Below are 22,749 nucleotides of genomic sequence, written 5' to 3' on the forward strand. Positions count from 1 at the left end.
TAATAGGACCTCGATGCCTTGCTACACTTTGGTCCCAAACCTTTTCACTGGTTACTTTGCTTGAAATTTTAATATGTGCCACCAGTATCTTCTCTGCATTCAACTAGTTTGGACTAACATGGAAATGAAAAATGAGTGAATGTAAATTTTTTGCTAAACGAAGGCGCTAAGTGTTGACAGGATGGCTGACTGAAGCCCAGAATTTTCTCTGCATATAAACATAGACTACATTTCATAAACCAAAACTGCAGTTTTTGTTTGTTTGCTTTTGGGTTTTGTTCCAAGTTTCTAGAGAGGAGATGATCCTTAAACGAGAAGAAATCCTAGTATGTGTTTCCATAAACTTATATGGGAAATACTGTGCTAACAAGGCACCAGAAGGGCAAGCAAAACCTGCAGTAAGGAAGCTGAAATTAGTGTCTAGATATTAAAAGAAGAGAGCAGGGCTCAGTCTTCTTTGCAGCCAATATTCATTGCTAGGAAGAAACAGAGTTTTATATTGTTCTTTTGATACAGTTTTGGTAGATTTCTGGCTTGCTGTAATTGTAACACATTCTACTTTTAGGTTATTATTTGAACTGTAACCTCACACTTCTAGAAAATCAGCATTTGGGGAAGCTGTGTTATCATATAAAAACATAGTCAAAGTTTTATTTTGGTCTTTTTTCCACGGTAGCAAAAGTCTGTTTAAGTTTATGTGCCTTTGTCTTTTTTTTTCTCTGCTGGTGATGTTACGCTGTGATTGTGTTTGCCTGTATGATTCACAACAAGCTTGCTGGCAGATGGTCACGTACACTTTGCAAGAGTGCTTGATGCTAATAATAATCAGCTTTTAGCTTTTATATTTTTTTTTTCCTAGAGTAAGTAATGTTTGTTATCCTAATGCCTAGAAAATCATGGTTGATTTCAGTCACTGCCATCTAAATACTTTTATCCTTCAGTAAAAAAGCTTTCTCTGTACATGCCCAACATTTCATGAGTGAAAGTTAAATTGCAGGTATGGATGGCAGCGACAGAAGAATTACTGTTTTGTCTTTCTTATATGAACAAGGTAGAAGAATAAGTGTTTCATGAGACCAGTATGTGCTACAAAAACCTCCTGGGTCCTGCATATGAGTGATTTTTTTGTTGGTTAAGCCATTGGAGCCCCACAGGGGCTGTATAGCTAAAGCTTCAGAAATCCTGCTTTGTCTCACTAGATCCCTACACTTGCTATGGTGGAAGGAAATTGTTTATGTACATTTTATTGCATAACAGTAAATCAAGCTTATATGCAGCGTTTATCTGTAATGGTTAAAATGCTGTCAGTCCAAAATACATTCCATCTATTTAAATGGTGAAATTGTAAAGAACTACTTGTATGTAACACAGTAAAATGTGTATAACAAGTAACATTGTTTTATAAGAGGAAAAATGTGTTGAATTATGTGCTCTTATCATTATAATATGACACAGACATATTTCATGGGGTTTTTTTAATACCAAGACTAACATGTATTTAACAGTAATTCTAGATGGAATAGCTGAAGGAGCCACAATATGGTGGAACTGCATGGGACTGTTTATAGCTATCTTTATGTTGGAAAAGGAAAATTTCTAGTCTAGCGGTTTTAGTGGAGACAGCTGTTGAGATGCTCTCGTTGGCTTTTGTTTATCATAATTGTAGTACACTATATCCAGGCAGTAAAATTAGTTATAAATCTGACTCCCTCAAAACACAAAGTCATGCAATGGTTCCAGCAAAAGTGAATCTTAGTAATTTAATTAAAGTTCCCTTATTTTTAACATATTCCTTGCTGTTTCTTCATGTAGTCATAAGCAAAAAGATGTATTGCAACTCTACTTACGTTCTTGTAAGAACATACAACACTGAAGTCCATAACAAGGTCTTCACAGTGTAGGATCGTGGCCTACAGACCTGATAAGATATTTTTTCTGAATGTAATTCTCTGTTAGAGGGCCAAGAAAGTCTTATTCACCTCCTGAGAGCACTAGAAAGTACATTTTAGCTGATGCAGCTCCTCTTTTCAGACTCTCTCATAAGTGTGTCTAAGGTATGGTCATAACTGTTGTATTCTCTCTTCCAAAATCAAGGCTGGAGTAATTCAGGAGAAAATGCTACATGAACCTGTGCCAAATGCTGTCTTGCTAGTCTTAGTTTCACTGATATAAAAGTTGTAGTAAACTCCTTTGATTCCTAACTCCTATACCTTTCTGCCAACCACAAAAAAAAAATCATCAATTTTAAAATGTATTCATAAGATAGTTGCAGAAACAAATTACAACTTCAGCTGATTTATTTTGCATTGTTTTTGATTTATTATACCTGTGAGTGTATGTATGTATATATAGACATACTTCTGTTCTTATTCTTACTATTTTGTGATTTATTATGTGTTGATGAGATTCTGGTTTAGACCTCAGAGGCTTTTTCAAAGACAAGAAGTTCCATTGTCATGTTTTTCTTACAATGATTTATGTCTTGTGTATTGAAGTTATTTATCAGAACTATTTAAAAGATCGTCTGAATTTGTGATTTTTAAAAACACTGTTATTTATTTGCCTAAAGTTGGTCCCAGAGGCTGCAATCAAAAAGAGTCTCACTTTGCTAGTCAGTATATTACTATCATAATGGTAATATTTCTTAATTATTTTCCACTGAACATAAAACCAGACTTTGCATCTTAACGCACTATACGAATCCAAAACAAAAGATAGTATCTGCCTCAGTAGATCTTTTGATCTACGGAAGAATATTTCCATCTTTTTTTTCTCCTGATCTGGCTGAATGGTCACACTTCACCCTTCCTTCATTTTACCAAATTTCTTTGTGGCCTGGAGGCTTTATCGACTTTGTTTCAAGCAGAAGACTCTGGCAATAGTGGGCATGAGGGACTTTTACCTGTGGAGTTGATTCCAGGCAGCCTGATTCTGCTGACCTTCAGTAGTCTTTGGTGCACGGCCTGACTATTTTTAAAGCAATTGCAGAGAGAGAGGTTTAATGGAGTATGTTTGCCGGAGGGAGGGGAGTTTTATGGGCAGTCTGAACAGGGTGGAACTTTGTTTTAACAGTAACTGTTAATTGTTATCTTTTAAATGAATACATTTTAGACAATTCAGGGAAAAAGTGTGAAAATTCTGTTTAATACTAACTGCCTAGAATCAAAGGGAAAAAAAAAACATTTAAGAATCAGCTTAAAAGGTTCCTTGCTAGCATGTTAAAACTGAAAAACTTGTCTTAAAGCTTTAGAGATCTATCAGAGGTTTTGCCTAGCCTCAGAGATTCCTACCTGAATTGAGCTAAGTTTTAAGTGCCTGAAAGAGCTGCAGTTTCAACACAAAGCAAGGTCAAACTTTTCGGGTTTTACTGACTATTATTATTGAAATTCTGCGTTTAGTCTAACATGAAGGAGGTAAAGAACTATGTATATCTTGATTAAGAAGTTTTACACAAAGCTTGTCATTTGAAATTATGTAGCTGAGTTGATTGTGGCTTAGAAGAAAAACTATAAAATAGGAACGGCATAAATAATGGAAAGTGGTTTGTCCCATCCCACTGAGTTTTTGGTGTGGCTCAGCACCTGGTTATAAGGCCAAAGATGTGCCTTCTTGAAGCGGTAGCATAGTGTGATCCCATCATATTCTCTGTGCAGTGTGAACTGGGCTGGTTGCTGCTTACTTATGAAGGAAATGCCTGAAGTAGATACATTGGTTCATCTGACATGCAATTAGACAATGTTTTTTCTTGGGTTTTTGTGTTTTTTTCTGGAGGTTGATGAGATCATTTCTCAAAGCTGGGATTTTTTCAGGATTAACTGGACTATTTCTATTTTAATGCTGTCTTTGGAGGATGTTGCAGACATCGTAGTGGCTATTTCTGTGATCAGAAGTCTTAAGCATCCTCTACTGGCTTCAACCATTTACAGTGCGTGTTTCTTCTCCTGCATTCCAGATTTGTCTAGAACACAACCCTGAGCAACTGACTGGGGTTTTAACTGCATCTGCCTGACAACTTTCCTTTGGTTTATGAGCAAAAGAAATAGTGCCCCCCACGAAGATATAATGTGCGCATGGACACTTTTTAGTAATAGTGAATTTTTTTTATCCAAAATGGCATTTGTCTGATTAACTATAACTCCTGTTATAATGTCATTTTAAGTTTGAGCTTCTGCCATGGTGAATCAGCACTTCTGATTCCACAGTTAAATAAATTTAGGAAAGAAACCACATATGTTGTAATATACAGGCTGTATTGTACTTATGTTCTGTTGTGTTTGCAGGTCTGGTGTTTAGATTTTCATGGGAAGTCGTCTTTCTCATGGTAACCACAAATGAAGTAGACAGAGGTCTTTCTTCAGGAATCTAAACATTAATAAAACCTGTGAAAATTAAGGAAAGAGGGCATTGTAAAGGATTCTTATTACTCTGATCTCATAGATCATGCTGAGGAAAATATAGGATCATTTCTGCTAAAAAAAAAATTCAAGTTGTGTGTTAAAGGATCTAGCAAGTTGTAATAATAGGTGAATTTTGCTGTACAGAATAGTGTATTTCAAGTATTCTGGTGTTTTAAAGGTGTTTTTGAATCACTTCACACAGATGGCATTATGTTTGTATGGCATTAGGGAAATTGATTATTACCTTTCATAGCTTTCATGAGACACTGTTAATGAAAACCCTGTTACCCCTGTGTCATCTCAGAGAACTGCATGCCAGTGCACTTCAAAAGCCAAATTGAACTGAATGAACAAAGTAACCAGTAAGGATGTTCTCTTGAGCATTCATTCTTACCATGATGAATGATGCTTGTTTTTCTCTTCTCTTTAATTAGAATGTTTCTACATTTGCCAAGGAAAATGTTGGAATGCGGACAAAAACTGAAATTATAGGAACAGGGCTTGATGTAATAGCTTATTTGTAAAGGAAACACAACTTGTTTGGTATTTTATTGAAACAGGAAGTTCAGAACCTCAGTACACACAAGCACAACAAATTCTCAGGTGCTAGTTGAGTCATCTGTTGTTGGAAGTAGTCTCATAGAAGGCTTCCCCTTGATTTAGTTTTAATCTTCAATTAACAAAGGGAAGGAAATTACATACAGATTTAGTTTTAGATTATGTGCAAAGCTCTCTGTTGCTTTTTAGCCGTCACCCTGATGTGCATGCTTTGTAAGTATATCATGTTGACACAACCAGAGTGTGTCTGGGTGAATATATTCATCTTTTAATATGCATTTAAAAAACCTGATGTATTTATTTCATTTATGAAATAATGTAAAGTTGCTTAATCAAAATATTCTGGTTTTTTCCACCTGCTAGTCTTCTCATACCTGATTTCAGCTTTACTGCAAACTGTAGAAGTAACCATCTCTGATAAGGTGATAATTGATAAAACTACTGGTTTGTCTTTAGTATGGGATTATTTCTTTTTTGTCATGTTTGTTTGTAATAAGAGGTCTGTTATACAGCAGAGAAGAGCATGACAATACCATGTAGTTTTCTTTAGCTGTGAAATCTTTAAAAGGCACTTGGGAGTTTGTGTGTGTATCTTCTCTGTAGAAGACTTAGCTTTTCCCTTCCTTCAAGGGCTGTATGAGACTGGCCTTCTTTGAATGAGAAGGATTTTACTGAATTCCCTCCAAATTCCATCATTACTGTTTGTCTGTTTAACTCCAGGAGTACTCCAGTGTTGTGCAGTGAGTTCTCCTTTCCTCCATCAATGGTCTGAGCAATGATGACTTTGTAGATCTCCCAGTAACTGGTCCAAGCATAAGGATAAGTGTGTTAGCACTTTAATCAATAATGTAATTTTAAGAAAAAAATTCCATGGGTAGTATTAGAACTATCATATCAGCTCCTAAATTTTAAAGTTAATATAACTTTAAAATAAAAATAGACACATGATCCAGTAAGTGTGCAGGACATTTTTAAACCTTCGTCGTTATGGAGGGCTAGCTAGATTAGATTCTTTTTCCCCATCCTCTGAGTATTGCAGTACATATGCATACCAACAGTACCTTCTGTTACATCATGGTAGTTTGTATTGTTAGAGAGCATTTCTATTTTACCTAAGCTATCCAGTTGTTTGACTAGAAAATAACTAGTAATTTTGTTTGAAGACTATGACTGTTTCTGTGCTTGAGAGTATTTATCCTGCATTGAAGCTGAAATACTCAGCTTCTCATATTTTTTATACAGTACTTGCTGAGTATCCTTTGGTTTTCACATTGCAATTGTTTGCTTATGCAGTGACAACCTCTTGAAAAGGCTTTCTGCTCTCACTAAAGCACTTCAGATAAAATCCAGATAGATTAAAAAGTAGTAGCCTTTCTGTCTTGCAACATTCTTAGACGAAGAATGGTAGGAAAATAGGAAAGGAACTCAGAAAGGAGGACAGGGTCAGCAGTTTGACCCTACAAACTTTGCCCAGCTCGCATGAGAAGTCGCTGAAAGTCCACTACCATAATAAGTCTGCCTAGTTCTCTGTATTTAACCATGTAATAGCTGGCAAGCTCAAATTTAAAAGAAAACCAAATTCCATATGGAATTTATAAATTTTTTTTAATCAGTTTTTAAAAAGATCACCACTCCATTTGCAGTAAACAGAAGTGGACTTTTCTGTGAATCAGTGATTCACTTTTCAGTGAATCTTCCTGCCACTTTAGATTTGCACTTTAATAGCTTTACCTGTAGAGTCCCACTTTTCTTTTATCTTCATTAATATAGTTCCTGCAAATATCAGATAAGTCAAATGAATATTGCTCCGTTACCTTTGTAACTAAAAAAAAAATTGAAGTAAGTAATAGAAAATAGAAAAGAAAAAAGCAAAAAAAAAAAAGTTAATCACATATTGAAATCTGAAATGCATTTGAAATCCTAATCAGGAGTAAGATTATATTCTAAATTAGATTTATGTTTTAAAATGGCTCCTTCTTGCTTGCAGCAACAACTGAGGTCCAATGCTAGACTTTTGTTTTCCTTCAGCATTTGATAAGGTTACCCACACAGTGTTTACTTTGCATCCTGTAGACACTTGAGAAGAAAGCAGTGAGATAATATTCTGCAAATGTGTTTGGTGCATCAGCTCAAAAGCTGACAAGCGTCAACCCCTCAAAACAGATATTGGAATGAATTATTGTTAGAAAGGCATCATTTGGTACCAGGCACAATTTATCATTGTGGTTTGTGAATTATTTTTTCACTTAAATAAAATAAACTCTTTTCAAAGGCTTGCCATTAACTTGAAAATTTCTCTGATTTAAAAAAAAAAAAAGAAGAAGAAGAACAGAGAGAATAAATCTGGTGCTAGCTACTATGTCTTTAGCCTACCAACTTTTATAGCTTTAAAATTACTCTATATTCACAACACCATTCTCCCTCAGCTATACAGAAGACCATCCCAGCTTGCTGTCACAATATAGTTCTTTCTTCTGTAATCTTACATTATTTTCATGCTAAAAAGTACAAGAGTTCATGGAAAGAATCTTCAACTAGACAATGTTAATCATGTTCTTTGTTTAGCACCTATGAAGAAAGCAATGCTCCTAAAGAAACTTTTCTTGAGTAATTGGCATTTAAAAACATGACTGACAAAAAGCACCTGGTTACATATTTAAACACTTTTTGTGTGTGTGTTTGTTGGCAGCACCACTTGCCACTCTTAGTGCTGAAGGATTAAATGTCTTTGCTTTCCATACTTTCTGTGGGATCTCTTCTTCCAATTGGTGACATAGATTAAGTGAAGAAGAGATGTTATTACACATAAAGAAGTATTGCTGCCAAGGAGTACTAATCAGGGAAATTGTAGACCAGAAGTGATTGTGACAGTAGTTCTATCAGGAGTTTCTGAAAGCAACCTGAACCTGGTCTGGTTCTGCAGTTGGCAGCGTTTCACAGCAGTGGCGTCCAGTTGTGTGGTGCCAGGAAATCTTTGGGTTTATTTCAGTAGTTTTTGAACACTGATGTAATTTCAACTGACTCTTTAGTTCATATTTCAAAAAACAAGCACTCCCTGCTAGTTGTCGTTGTAGTGCATGTGTTTCACTGCAAGTACAGAGGTTTGCATTCAACTTCTGAATGTAACTCTCTGGGTTTCTGCTGCGCTGAATCATTACCATGCCTCTTTTTAAAACAATTTAAGAAAAAAACAGCTTTTAATTATACATCACTTTGTCATTAGGATGTGGTCTGTTATGTTGTAATACACTGGGTGCTGAACAGAAGCATTTTATATTTTTGTTGATGAGGGAACACTTTAGGCTGCCCTACTTAGAGGGTACATTTTTCCTCTGTTGATACTAAAAAAAAAAATTAAAAGAACAAAGCATTTTTTTAAAAAAAGTAAATTGCTGATGCATGTTTTTTTAAAGCCAAATCCATTTTATTTGTCTCACTGCAGCATATCAAAAAGATTGAGAAAAGCCAATCCTAAGAAATTTGAAGGAAAACGAACTCACTGTGTTCAAGCTTTGACATATTTCATAAAGCTGTTGAAAACCAAACCATGAAAGCTAGATTTATGAGCTTTTTTAAAGTTATTTGTAGATTCCCAAGACGATTGTGTTCCCATCACTTACTGTAGCCTTTAAAACTTAAATGACGCTTAAAAAAATTCATGTTTGGCACACACTGAGTTAGTGCTGGGCGTTGCAATGGCATTCAGCTAAAACTAAAGAGTAGAGAGAAGAATGTACTCTGCCTTCACTTAAATCATTTCAGTCTGTTGAGGTAGAGCAAAAAGACTCACATATACATATTTTAAAGATAAAACTAGGACTTTTTTTTAATGTTAAGATTACTTTTATTGTGGGTTAATACAACTGTTTGGGGAATGAGCCTTTTGGGAGCATCTGTGTAACCCTTCACATTTGCCAGGCTTTTCCTTTCAACAAGATCACTCACTTTGTTATTACTGGAATAGAAAACTCTTTTATTTATCAAAGTATTATTAATCTGCACTTTGCCAGGTATAGCAAATCTGTTGACAGCACTGGATTTATCATTTACTGGTAAAGGCAAATGGAAGGATTCCCCACATCCCTAAGCCAGCAAAACAAATGTCATTCTCGAAGCCCGCTGCACAATATCCTGTGTTGATTAAAAAAGAAAGTTGGACTGTCTAAAATGATTCAATATCTGAAAAGTCTAAGGTAGTTAAAATGAACTTATAATGTTTAATGTATTTTATGCAAATACTAGGCCTCCAGGCCTTGTATCTTCATTATGTGTAGTATTGAACCACGGGGAATATCAAGTTGTTTTCCATGAACTGCAGCATGTTATTAGCTCATGGAATTTCTGTTTCAGTGTGGCCTTTCATCAGTGAAATATACTTAGCTGGAAATGTATTATTTCAGTCTGTAAATGCAGATGCATTTACTCACATATAATTAACATTGCTATTTACTTCATTACTACATTAATACTTCATTCCTTAAGCTACTCTGCTGAAATTAATGACCTATTCATAGATTAGGTACTGGTCTCATGCAATAGGTACTAGTCTGTTTAAAAAAACAACATCAATTAGCCTTATGTGGGTTGGGAGAGTTCAGTAAGCCTAGAGGTTACTATATGTAAGATATGGGTAAATGGTTGCAATATGAGGGCATAAATGCCAAGATGCAATTAATGTTCCTCCTTCCTGTTGCCATGTGAGAATGAATTATGAGATAACAATAAGGGCAAGTTGCAAACATTATTTAAAAATAGGCTAAATTTAGTTGAGGTCATTGGTTTTGTGCAGGTAATAATTCTCTTTGAAAGAAGCATCCCACACCCGTGTCTCTAGCCGATTACAGCTGCCAGAAGTGACTGCACGCTCACTTGTGCCTGTGTCTATAAGCCAGTAATACAGATGAATGGAATGGGATCTGCAGAGCACACGAGCTAGTGCCGAGAGCACCTTGCACACAATATGTGCATCAGGGCTCTGGGCTCGTTCCAGTCTGCTCCCCTGAACTGAGCACATCTTCCAACTGTATTTCATCCACAGGGATTACAGTTTGTGCCCTTGATGGCTGCTCCATAGTGGGAGCCAAAAGTACATTCAACAGGAATGACCAAGAGATTAGTTTCAAAGTAAGAATGTAAGAAGTATCTTTTTTTTTTTCTGAAGGTCTTGTGAGGATATATCCAGCAAGAATAATCTTTTGTCAGCTATGAGGAAAAAAAAAAAAACATGTCTATGTATATATTACATACCTTTTAAAGTCATGGCTGGTTGTCTAAAGCAAGTTATTTGGAGGTTGAGATTTTCTTGGTTCATACATTGGCTCAACTGCATTTGGTTAACTGTGAGTTCAGTTAGGGAAAAAACTCATTTAACTTTACCTCCTTTGCATTTTTGAGACCTATGAACCTGCATGCATTTAAAAACTGAGTTAGATAGAGAGTGCCAGGTACAGAGTGGCGGATTCAACACAGTTTACTTAGATCTGCTGCACAGAGGATCTGTATATGCCCAAATCAGCTCTGTGTCATACATGTAATGAGGCCACCACACCAGCATACATTGGAATAACTGGAATAAAATGTACAACTATCCCATCCATATATTGCATTTGTTGTCTAGGATTTTGCTAAGCTACCAGGCTGGAAAATCTGATTAATCATGACCTAAAGCAGTAGAACTGCAGATGGACTCTGTTTTTTAATTACTAAACTATCTTTATCTCAACCCATGAGTTCTCACTTTCACCTTTCCGATCCTTCTCCTGATCCCACTGAGGTGGGGGAGGAGCAAGTAGCTGTGTGGTACTTAGCTGCTTATCAGGGTTAAGCCACTACAGATTGGAATTAAAATAACCTTGAGAGCTATAAGGAACAATCAGCAACAGGCATGATGGAGTTCACTAAGGACAAGTGCAAAGTCAGGAGAAATAATCACCTGCAGAAACACAAGACAAGATTGACAATGACATATTTCTGCCAAAAAGGGCAACTGAGTATTTTAGCGGATCCAAAACAGTGTATGTCACCAATGCCATACTCCGATAAAAGAAGCAGGCATACTAGGATGTGTGAACAGGAACGCTATACACAAGTGTCACAGTTTAGCCCCGCTCAGGGCCAAGCTACGCAGTCTCTAGCTCACTCCTACCCCCTCTCCAGTGGGACAGGGATGAAAACCGGTAAAGAAAAGAAGGCAAAATTCATGGGTTGAGATTAAAAAAAAGTTTAAGAGAATAACAGAAGAAAACAGAACAGAGATGGAAAACAAAGAAAAAGTCCCAATAACAGAAAAACAGAAAATACTGAGGCACATAGCTTGCAGTGCAATAGCTCACAGCAGATCCTGATGCCCAGCTTCCTCCCCAGCAGCAGGAGGCTCCCCTCAGCACCCTCACACTTATACCCTGAGCATGATGTCCCAGGGTATGGAACAGCCCTTTGGTCAATTTATCCCAGCTGTTGGCTAATCAGTAACCTATCCCAGCTGTGTCCCCCAGCCACAGGGGCCACCAGCTCCAGCTCCTCTCCCAGTTCAGGTGAAAATTAACTCTATCCTAGACAGAACCAGGACAATAAGAGACATTAATTGTTTGCAGTATGGAAAGCAGTGGAAGGGCCTGAGCTGGAGTACTGTGTCCAGCTTTGGGTACTGCACTTCAAGAAAGATGTGGATCCATTGGAGAGAATCCAGGGGAGAATAACAAAATGATCAGAGGTCTACAAAATATGACCCATGAGCAAAGACTGAAAGAACTGTGTTTGTTTAGTCTAGAGAAGAGAAGACTGAGGGGACACATCATAACAGCCTTCAAATATTTAAAAGGTTGTTGCAAATAGGAAGAGAATAAATTGTTCTCCATGTCCCTTGGCACTAGGACAAGAAGTAACGGGCTCAACGTGCAGCAGAGGCAATTTAGGTTATATTATTAAGAAAAGCTTTCTAACTGCAGGAGAAGATAAGCATTGGACTACATTATGTAGGGAGGTGGAGAATTTCTGTCTTTGAATTTTACTGGGATCCTTGGGGCCTTGTCACTTGTAGTACATGTAATCCTCATGGTATATCGGTGATGCATGGCACAGTCCTGCTTTATTGATATTTGGGTGAGGAAAACACGTAATTATAATTGGTAATTATTTGCAGAATTTTGACATAAATTTGCAACTGCAATTGCAGTCTTATCAGTGTCTGTTAGTCACTTGACTTTAATTCTCATGAAATAAGACAAAAACGAGGATGGACAAGTTCTTGAGGTATTTATGAAGCAAGGTTTAAATTTCTAATCCTGAAAAATCCTTCCTTCGTTAGCTAATCTGCAATTAAAGGATTTTTTTAATTTTCAAGAATAATTTGCGTTGAAACCAAATGCAAATATATTTAATTCATAATGTTTTTGAAATTACAAACAAATAGTTATAGTAAAAAAATGATCTTAGCAGAGTGTTTTTAAGACGTGTATTGGAAATACAGCTCCTTGATTTAGAAGTTGTGCTTACCCTCAGAAGGGAAAAGACTTATTGTTTTAGCCTAATTTGTTTTTTATTAATCTATAGTTGATAATGTTGATATTACATAGTATTTAAAAATAGTTCTACCTCTGGAAAACAAGGAAATTAAACTAAAAATAAGTGAATTTGTATCTTTTTTTTCCTGCAAAAATGTGCTATGCCGGAAAAATGGTTCAAACATCTTCCAGTATAATTTTGAACATCCGCCAAACAGTAGATTTATTTGCCAAACATTTTTATCCAGTATTCCCAGTGGGACTCAGTCTTTCAGAGAGTAAATTGGTGAAATTAACTTTTCTTATCAGTCTATGGGATTTGAGAGAAGCAAGGTTGTCTGCCAACACGCAGTGGAAAGAAACAATATCAGCTAAATTGTCTGGATTCTAGCGTTCTTCCCTTTGCCCTCATCTTGGCCAGGAAACACTTACATGAAGGACTATACAGAGGAGGGGAAAAAACTGTGGTTTAAAGAATTTTCCAGACAACATAGTCTTGACTGTAAGCCATTTCTCCTTCTTTTACTTTCCTTTTTATTTTTCAAGACCAGATATCGAAGGTTTCTTTTTTTCTGGATCAAATTTTCCAGTCTATCGCCTCCCACTTCTGGCTGCTGGCTCAGTGCACCAGTCTTCTTCCACTGCACAAATCTATCAATCAGGTTTGCCCATAGGTATTCTCCGTTTGTATGTATGTGCTGGGGTGCTAATGCTGCCTTACCAAGCATTCAGAAAGTACATTCTCACTTCTGTCTGTCTGAAGGCTTACGCTTCTCTAATTTGACAAATTATATTGATAACTAATGGAAAAGCATTGTTTCAGTAAATATTCAGAAATAAGGATGCAATATTTGTAAATAATTTGCATGAATGTTGCAAGTTGAATTGTGCTCTGAGGATGGAAAAGATTGCTAGCAATAACAAATGCATTTCATGTCAAAGAGTGGAATGAAATCCCCGATGCTGCTGAGATAATAGTACAGTAGTACGGCCTGAGCCAGCTGGGGTCCTGCATCCATATGATGTTGCGTTAATTTGGATAAGATTCTTCAAAGCTGAAGATCTATTTCTTTGTGAAACAGCTTGCTGAAGGAAATTGTTTCCAGCTCTTAACACACTCCTTTGTACTGGAGAGAACCAATCTAGTACAGGTTTTCAATATAAATTTTAATTATTTTTAATTAAAGATTTTCAGTGAATGTTATTTCCATTTTAATACTTTCAATGTGTTAAAAAATAACAGGAAACTACTAAAATAAATTAGAGAGAAATCAAACTAAAATGCTGAGCTTTTAATTTAAGTAGAAAATGTATGTCACACACTGTTGCTACAAAAACAGAGTTGCTGTTTGGTTAGTCGCTTCTATTCTCCTATTAAACCTGGTATTTAGAAAGATGAAAAAGAGAGCATTTCTTCTTTGTCCTGCAGGAGGACTGCACTGTTAACACAAACTTCCTTGATCCCTGCAGGATCCTGCAGATTCTGCAAATTCCTCACTGCAGGATCACTGTCCTTCCAGAAGTCTGCACGCTGCAGTACGCTCCTCTTTATCGGAAGCAGGCTGATGCTCCACTTGTGTGGATGTGTGCGAACCCTTGATCTTTACATGTACGTGGGGTTCCACATATGTGTTTTTCTTTTAAATTTTTACTAAATGACGGACTGTCTGAAAACACATATAACCGCGCAAGTGTAGTGTTTCCTAACAGTTTTGCAGCTTTGAGTGTGTTCTTCATGAGGTCTTTGTACAGAATTACAGTAACTCAGAATGTAAATATTACTTGGCCAGTATATTTATCCATACTGAAATAATATGAATATTATAATCTTAGAGATTAACAGCAACATCACCCAACTACATTCAATGAATATGCGATTTCATGTGTCTCTTTTTGTTAAATTTGTAGATTATCAAAACAAGTCTGTTTTTTTGACTTTGACAAAATTTTATGGTTTTCTGTCATTTAATAGTTGCAGAGTGGTGAATTAGTCAATAAGACTTCAATGGTTCAATCCTTTTCTCTTAGCGAAAATGAGCAATTTCTTACCAAATTCAAATGAAATAATACTTGCTCTTTATATAGATATAAACCACAACATATACAATCTTCTCTCTTAAAACTTACTGCAATTTTGTCTTCTGCTGTTTGCATTTAATAAAATGTATTTATGACTTTTGCAAGTAACAATAACCAAGATTAATTATAGCTTTCCATAAGTTCAGTAAATATTTCATTAAAAAACAGCCTTTTCAAAGAGGTACTGGTAAGGTTTCCAATCCTATATTAAATGCCCAATGCTCAAATAGTAATGACAAAATAAATTGTAAGTTTGGTTCTGTAGATTTATTTACCTATGGTGAATAAGAAAAGTTAATAATAAAGATTTACTGTTATGCATACATTGATTGTGTAATGCATGCACAAATTTTTAGACATATATAATTATTACAAATTATTTTTTAAGCCAGTCCTTCACATTTTCAATTCTAGCCTACAAATACAATTTCTCTTAATTGTAATAAATCATAAATATATTATCCATTTCATTTTTGTGAAATATTATTATTCTAGTACTGCATTTTAGACTGGAAATTTCTTCATGGCCTATTTTCTGGAAGTACACTGAAAATTGTGTGCTGTACAAAGGACATTAGCAGTTTCAATGCTGAAAAATTTCCAAGTACATCCAGAATTAGTCTTCCATTTTCTGTTGCATGAATTCAGGTATCCATACAGAGATACCTTCAAGTCCCATACCTTCATGGGACTTGATGGCTATCTCCTGAGCCTCATAAAAAGACCACAGCCTTGGAATTTTATGGAGATTTTGTGTTTGTTCCTGCACCCCACTTAGCAACTAAGCAAAGTTGCAAAGTTTTAGGTGTTTTTTAATATATGCTCTTTTGGTTTGTAGGGTTTGAAAATCAGTTACAAGAGGAACAAAAGTTGGTGAAATGTTTGTTGGGGTATTTTTCATAATGAAGAAAGGCTCTATTTCTTTATCATACATTCCCCAAGTTTTACTTCTGTCAAGAGTGATTTTTTTTTTTTTTCCTTTCAAGACTTGGGTTCAAACAAACATCTAAATTACTGGTTCATTTCTGAGAAATAGATACATATAAGAGTCATCTTCCTGCTATTCATCCAGCTAGTGAAAGAATGAGGTTAGCACTTAGGATCTTACCAAAAAGAGTAAATAGATGCTTTTCTAACATTTTTTTTTCTGTCCATCTGCTAACAAATATATTTAGAAAGGAAAATTGGTGCTGTCTGTTATAATAGGGACTGACACAATTGTAACTGTAACTACCAACTGATATATACACAATTTGTGGAAATAGTCACTTTTGGGGTCTCATATTTTCCCAGGCTCCGTCTCTGCTGAGGAATTATTCATTTATTTGTAAAAGCTTACGTGAAATGTGTATGGTTTCAAAGGGCTGGGAGCACCCCTGGAGTGCCGCAAAGGCTTTGATGTTGCAAAGGCAGCTGAGTCAATTCAGGAGTAAGGGCTGGATTGTGCCCTCTCATCCCACCACCAAACCCTGTGTGGTCAGCTAGTTGCCTTTTCAGCAACTGGCTGGTAGCGTTTCTTTCAGGTTAGTGGTCCAGAAAGCAACGTGAACCCTTCAGACTACTCTCTGAGCTCTGAATGCAAGTGCTACAATTTTTCCTGTCTCTATGACCAGTGTCTGGACCCAGTGCGCTTGAGCAAATTCAAACCTGTCGAGAAAGCTGTGGTGGTGGTGATCGAAGGAAAAGTAAAGATGATGTTCCATGCTGAAGCCTTCCTTTGGCGATGCCACTGAGATGTACCATGTTCTTACCCTGCCCTCCTCTCAAATGCACTGATCATGCACACAGCTGGAATTTTAAAGGAAGTTTAAGAAAATCCTCTCCATAGTATGTCAGCATTTCACTTTCCTGGGTTCCTTTAACATGTACGAAACGTATAGAATAAAGCATTCTCTTTGTGGACATTAGCTGAGGTGAGCACTGTTTGGTGCTCCAAACTTGCATTTCATGGTTAGCTCTGTATGCATTTGCTTTTAATATTAAGTTAATCCAACCGTTCTCTCTATAGGAAGATGTATCATATAATGAGTTTTCATTACAGTGGCAGCAAATAAATCCTTTCAGAGGAAATGTTTGAGGAAGTGGGAATACAATTATCTCTTTTAAATCAAATTCCCTAAAATATGTGAAATAGCAGGATTGCAACAAGTTATATTTGGTGTATTCTATCTAACACAAGTCCTATTGCATTTTTAAGATAACAGCTTCTCAATCCTAATAATTTTAATCTATAAAATCTTAAGAGCTCCAGATTGACAAAAACAGTGTAACTTCTGTCTTTTTGAGTTAAACCTGATTTCTTTTAGATAAACTAGTATTAGCTGGTAATTGTCTTCTATCGGTTGCAGCTGATTTGTCCCAATAAACAATTCCAGAGACCTCTGTGTCAGATCAACTAAGATGGCACTGCATCTGTCATGAGGCTGTTCTGAGACTGATGTGCAGGGATTGTTACTTTTCCTTATAGTGCATTCTTTAATTCGTTGTCCTTGCATACCACAAGCACTTTTGTACTTTCAAAATTGTGCAGATTGCAGTTTTAGTAATATCAAAATCATGACACTGCTCTGTACATCAGAGATTGCCAAGTGTTTTATGTTCTTGAGCCAGTCCCATTTTAAGACACTGATCATAGCCTCTAAGCCCCACAAGACCCATCAGCAAGTGGTACACTTAGCGAATTCCAGATTTGATACCATATATTAAAACCATACAATGATTAGTTTTCTGTTTTTCATGACATCAAGACATCCAGCAGACAGATACTCATGGAAGAGCATTCTGCTCAGATGGAGGTAGGCAGTACTCTACCGCGCCCAAAACTAGATCTTCTGCCCATGTGTAAAATATCGAGTGCCAACTTACATACAGGAAGGGTCATCATATACATTCAATGAGCTTTGGTCCTCCAAAATCTGCAATATAACTCCATTTTGATACTGTGATCAACAAAACTATTTAGCAGCTGTTTGACTTCCATTAGACAGGATTAGGTGCCATGTCGTTCATAAACCTAAATTCAAAGAAGAATAGAAAATAAAGGGTATTTCTTGGATTGTACCGAGACTTTGGGGCTGCTTCAACCATAGCAGTCACTGTCTTTATAATTTGCTGAATTTAAAACACAAAGAATCAACTTAGTTTTATTCTCAGGAGAGAGCCAAGGAATTAACAATCATAGAAAATATATTTATTGATGGAGGAGATCTCAGAATTCAGATGAGGATTTACATGTCTAAAACGTAGGTTTTTATTATAATGACCAAATGTTACAAGCTGGAAAGCATTCACAGAGGACTTCCTTTTTTTGCTTTTGTGGAGACAGCTTATATGAAGCAGTTTGCTCTGAGTTCTGGTACATTTGTGTCACTTCATACATCTGAGGGAAAATGCAGATGGTAATGTGGAGCACAGGAAGGGAAAAGAGGTCCTAAAGTAGCTTAAACTCTGAATTAGATAAGTTTATAAAGTTCCCCGATACAAACTGATGAGCATTGTATATTGTAAAGGTTTTCACAGTGTGCATTTATGGTGAAAAACTGTAATTATTTAGAATATCTCTTGATATTTCTGTGTGATGGCCAGTGTTACAAATGTAAGCATGTAAGATTATGGTGAAAAATAATATTGTCAAGTGCTTTTAAAAGTCTTATAGGTAAACCACCTGACCTGTAACTAAATACTCTCAGTTCTGGTTTGGGAATTATATTGGTCAAGTATAGCATACATGGACATTGAAGCTCTTGTATCAAAACAGCTAAAACAATAAAATATAGCAAATTCTTTGTGCACTTTAACAAGAGTTTCTGATATGTCTGAAAAAGTAAAGTTCATATTTACATACTGTAATTCTTTTTTTTTTTTCTGAATTAATGAGGATAAGGATTAGATTTCCTTTGAGTGGAAATGCAACACATTGGTTAATAAATTTCCTTGTTTCCTCAAATATAGATCTGCAGACTTCAGCGTCACCTATCAACAGGGAAATACCAGCAGAATCTCTTTTCAAACCAGCCTGTAATGTTTGTATCTCCTACCAGTCAGCCGCCCTGCAAAAAGCTAATGGAACTTATACAGCTGTCAGGAGGGAAAATATGTAAAGCCTTACGGCAGGCAAAAATCTGTATAGGAAAAAACCCAGGAAAGAAGTACCAGGAAATAACATGTTTATCAGAAAAATGGATATTAGGTAAGACACTAAATTTCAACTCACATAAAATACTGTGGAATATGTATTCAAAAATTGACTGTAAATAGTTCACTAAACTGAGGTTACAGGGGGAAGAAAATAGAACAGACTGCTACAGTTAGGTTTTCGGGAAGGTTGTATCCATGGTGAGGACTTTTTCTTACATCTCGACACTCCTGAGGGGTAGGATGACATCCAGAGGGACCTGGACAAGCTCAAGAATTAGGCCCGTGCGAACCTCATGAGGTTCAACAAGGCCAAGTGCAAAGTTCTGCACATGGGTCAGGGCAACCCCCGGTATCAGTAGAGGCTGGGAGAGAAGGGATTGAGGGTAACTCTGCCAAGACAGACTTGGGGGTACTGGTGGATGAAAAGCTCGACATGAGCCAGCAATGTGCACTTGCAGCCTAGAAAGCCAACCGCATCCTGGGCTGCATCAAAAGAAGGGTGGCCAGCAGGTCGAGGGAGGTGATTCTGCCCCCCCTACTCTGCTCTCATGAGACCTCCCTGGAGCACTGTGTCCAGCTCTGGAGCACCCAACATAAGAAGAACATGGACCAGTTGGAGAGAGTCCAGAGGAGGGCCACAGAGATGATCAGAGGACTGGAGCACCTCTCCTATGAGGACAGGCTGAAAGAATTGGGGCTGTTCAGCCTGGAGAAGAGGAGGCTCTGAGAAGACCTTATAGCAGCCTTCCAGTACTTAAAGGGGGCTTATAAGAAAGACGGGGACAAACTTTTTAGCAGAGCCTGTTGCAATTGGACAAGTGGTAATGGTTTGAAACTAGAAAGATGTAGATTTAGACTTGATATAAGGAAGAAATTTTTTACAATGAGGGTGGTGGGACATTGAAAAATGTTGCCCAGAGAGGTGGTAGATGCCCCATCCCTGGAGATGTTCAAGGTCAGGCTGGTTAGGGCCTTGAGCAACCTGATATAGTTGGAGATGTCCCTGTTCCTTGCAGGGGCGTTGGACTAGATGAGGTTTAAAGGTCCCTTCCAACCCAAACCATTATTATGATTCTATGATCTAAGACTGTTTTATGATGGCCCTGGCACTCACCATTGTAATTTTACCAAGAACAAATTTCATCCAGAGATTTTCAAATTTATCTTTTGCATGATTGTTTCATTTAGAGCAAACTAAATTATGGGAAACTCCCATAGGTTAATTGTTTTAAAATGGCATGTATTTCAATTATAGATGTAGTAAAAAAGATTTTTAACTAGTATAAACTGGCAAAGCCCTACTGAAACATGGTAATTGGCACCCTCTAATAATTTGTCCTGAATTATATATTGTACCTCTGAAATACAATTTTCTGCAGTCTTTATTTCACTTGCAAGATGTTTCACTGGCAAAACATTTCTTTTTAAAACCTGCAGTCACTTTTCTGTGAGTTGTTAGTCCACTGCTTTTCCATTATGGACACCACAGTTCTAATGGTTATCTGTTTGCAGGGAATCAGATGTAAAATTGCAATATCCTCACCCTCAAAGAAAAGCTTTTGATAACCTATCTACAATTTACAGCTTCCAGCCTGACCCTCTTCCTTCTTAAGACAAGATGAGGATATTTCCCAGAAAAAGACCTTTTGCATACTAGAAAAAATAAGATTACATTTTCGTCATACACTATGTCAGAGTCCTCTAGATAGTGCCTCACTCAGACTCTAGTAATATATGTACTACATGAATTGATGTTGTACGAGACTTGCTAAGCAAGTCCTAATCTCCTGACCATTCATGCTATCAGATCATAATGACTTGAAACCTGAAAGAAAATAGCCCTAAAGAAGAAAGGAAAAGTGAGCCATAAGGGTAAAATACTAATCTAAATGCAAATGTTATTTGATCTTTTCTTAAATTATAACATAAAATCATGAAGATTTGAGAGAGAGGCATAAGAAGAAGATGTTATTTATTGTGCCTTTCTCCAGCTTCAAAAAAGAATTAAAGAGCAAGTGTAGCCAAGAGAAAGTGACCAGATGAGGAAACCAGAGGTTTGTGCAAGACTAAAAATATGATGTAGTAAATTAAACAAAAAAGTTTCACATAGTAGTACTCTGGTCATAAATTCCACATGGACAAAGGTAATGATCTAAAGTGGCATGCAACTCATATGGCACGTCCCACTCTTTTACTGGTCTCATGGAGTTCTGCTTCACTCCAGGTCCAGTATCTCATGAGCTTACTGCAGCCGGACAGGCCATGTTCAGTCCAGCAGTGGGTGGAAGGAATTGGGTATTTGGCTGCTAATGAAAAAGGAGTCTGAATTCTTTGTGCCCTTTACAAATTTCTCAGTTCTTTTCTGCAGTCTGATGGTCCCTTTTTTAATCCTTGTGTCCTGCTTGCAAAGCACGGTTATGCAAGCTCCAGCTAAAGGATTTTAAATTTGAATCATCAAAACTTGGAAAAAATAAGTATTTCTATACATAAGAAGGACATGGATCAGTTGGAGAGAGTCCAGAGGAGGGCCACAAAGATGATAAGAGGGCTGGAGCACCTCTCCTATGAGGACAGGCTGAGAGAGTTGGGGCTGTTCAGCCTGGAGAAGAGAAGGCTCGAGGGAGACCTTATAGCAGCCTTCCAGTACCTCAAGGGGGCCTCCAGGAAAGATGGGGAGAGACTGTTCAGTAGGGCCTGTTGTGATAGGACGAGGGGTAATGGTTTTAAAATACAGGGGGGTAGATTTAGATTGGATATTAGGAAAAATTGTTTTACAATGAAGGTTGTAGAACACTGGAACAGGTTGCCCAGAGAGGTGGTGGAGGCCCCATCCCTGGAAACGTTCAAGGCCCGGCTGGATGAGGCTCTGAGCAACCTGATCTAGTTGGGGATGTCCCTGCTCCTTGCAGGGGTATTGGACGAGATGACCCTTGAAGGTCCCTTCCAACCCTAACCATTCTATGATTCTATATGGTACTTTAAAGGAAAGATACATGCATTTGAAGCTCAGTCCCTTTTTCAGCAACTGCTTACATAGTAGTATGAACAGTGTCACCTATAAATTGGCATATAAATCAAATAAATCAAATCAGATCTGAAATTTTGTCTGATCTTTGACACTTCACTGTTGCAATCCAGTTGGTTTGTGGCTATGTGCTTTCTGCTGTTAAAACCAGCTACCAATTGATTCACTTAGTTGAACACAATAAAAAGCATATAGGTAGATAATGCAGCACCTTTTTTAAACTTACATAAATTATAACTTTTTGTGGTATTATCAGTTTACTGCTTTTTTTAGGGACCTTCTCTGTCTGGGTTCTCAGCTCCACCAAACTGTTTTATACCAGAAATGGCTCTGAAGTACATAGTTGATTTATAATCTGCTTCTCGTGCATTTTATCTTAAATAATCCTGCTTTTTTATTTCTTTTAGACTCAATCACTCAGCATACAATATGTCCCATGGAAAACTACATTTTTCAGCTGTGAGCTAACTCAAGAGCTTCCATATGGTTATAAGGAAACAAGCCTAGTTTGGATTCAACAAAAAACTAAACTGTGAATAGACTTGCTAAGAAAATGCAAGCTGCATATTTATAAATACAGGGAAATGTTTTCTACATTTTTATTACTTGTGTAAGTGCTCATCTTGTGAAATCTTTAGCTTTTTTTATAATAAAGTACATCTTTAATAAAAGTAATCTTGCTTTTATTTATTTGTTGAAGACCTTCGGACCTAAAAGTGGAATGAATTATTATTCACCAGGAGAAAGTGGAAAGATATTTTCTAATCTCTAAGTGAAGCTGATCATGTTACAGTGCAATTAAGATATGCAATTAAAGTATGTGCAATTAAAAGTATGAGTGAGGGTGCCTGAGTCAGCAGGAGCTGTACTAGCAATGCAGATGCATGGATCCCGTGGGATGCGAACAGCTGAAGGCCCATGTTGCCACATCTTCACGACCATTGCTAATTACGCTTCTTCGCTAAAAGGACAGTACATCATTCAAGTCCCAGAATATGTTGAAAGTGGAATATACCATTAAATCCTTTAGGTAGACTTGAAAAATGTGTGC

At 36.9% G+C, this 22,749-nt stretch overlaps 1 protein-coding gene across 2 annotated transcripts in view; it reads left to right on the forward strand.

Moving 5' to 3' along the window:
- Positions 1 to 22,270, forward strand: part of MCPH1 (microcephalin 1) — a 134,084-nt gene extending 111,814 nt beyond the window's left edge. For both annotated transcript variants that reach the window (XM_086743983.1, XM_086743984.1), the window contains 2 exons: positions 18,488 to 18,725; positions 22,106 to 22,270. In XM_086743983.1, the coding sequence (XP_086600109.1) occupies positions 18,488 to 18,725; positions 22,106 to 22,161 (294 nt within the window). In that variant the 3' untranslated portion in view covers positions 22,162 to 22,270. The remainder of the gene's footprint in view (positions 1 to 18,487; positions 18,726 to 22,105) is intronic.
- The last annotated feature ends 479 nt before the right edge of the window (positions 22,271 to 22,749 follow it).

This window comes from Chlamydotis macqueenii, chromosome 3 (genome assembly GCF_036417535.1).
Source record: "Chlamydotis macqueenii isolate bChlMac1 chromosome 3, bChlMac1.mat, whole genome shotgun sequence".
Classification (NCBI taxonomy): domain Eukaryota; kingdom Metazoa; phylum Chordata; class Aves; order Otidiformes; family Otididae; genus Chlamydotis; species Chlamydotis macqueenii.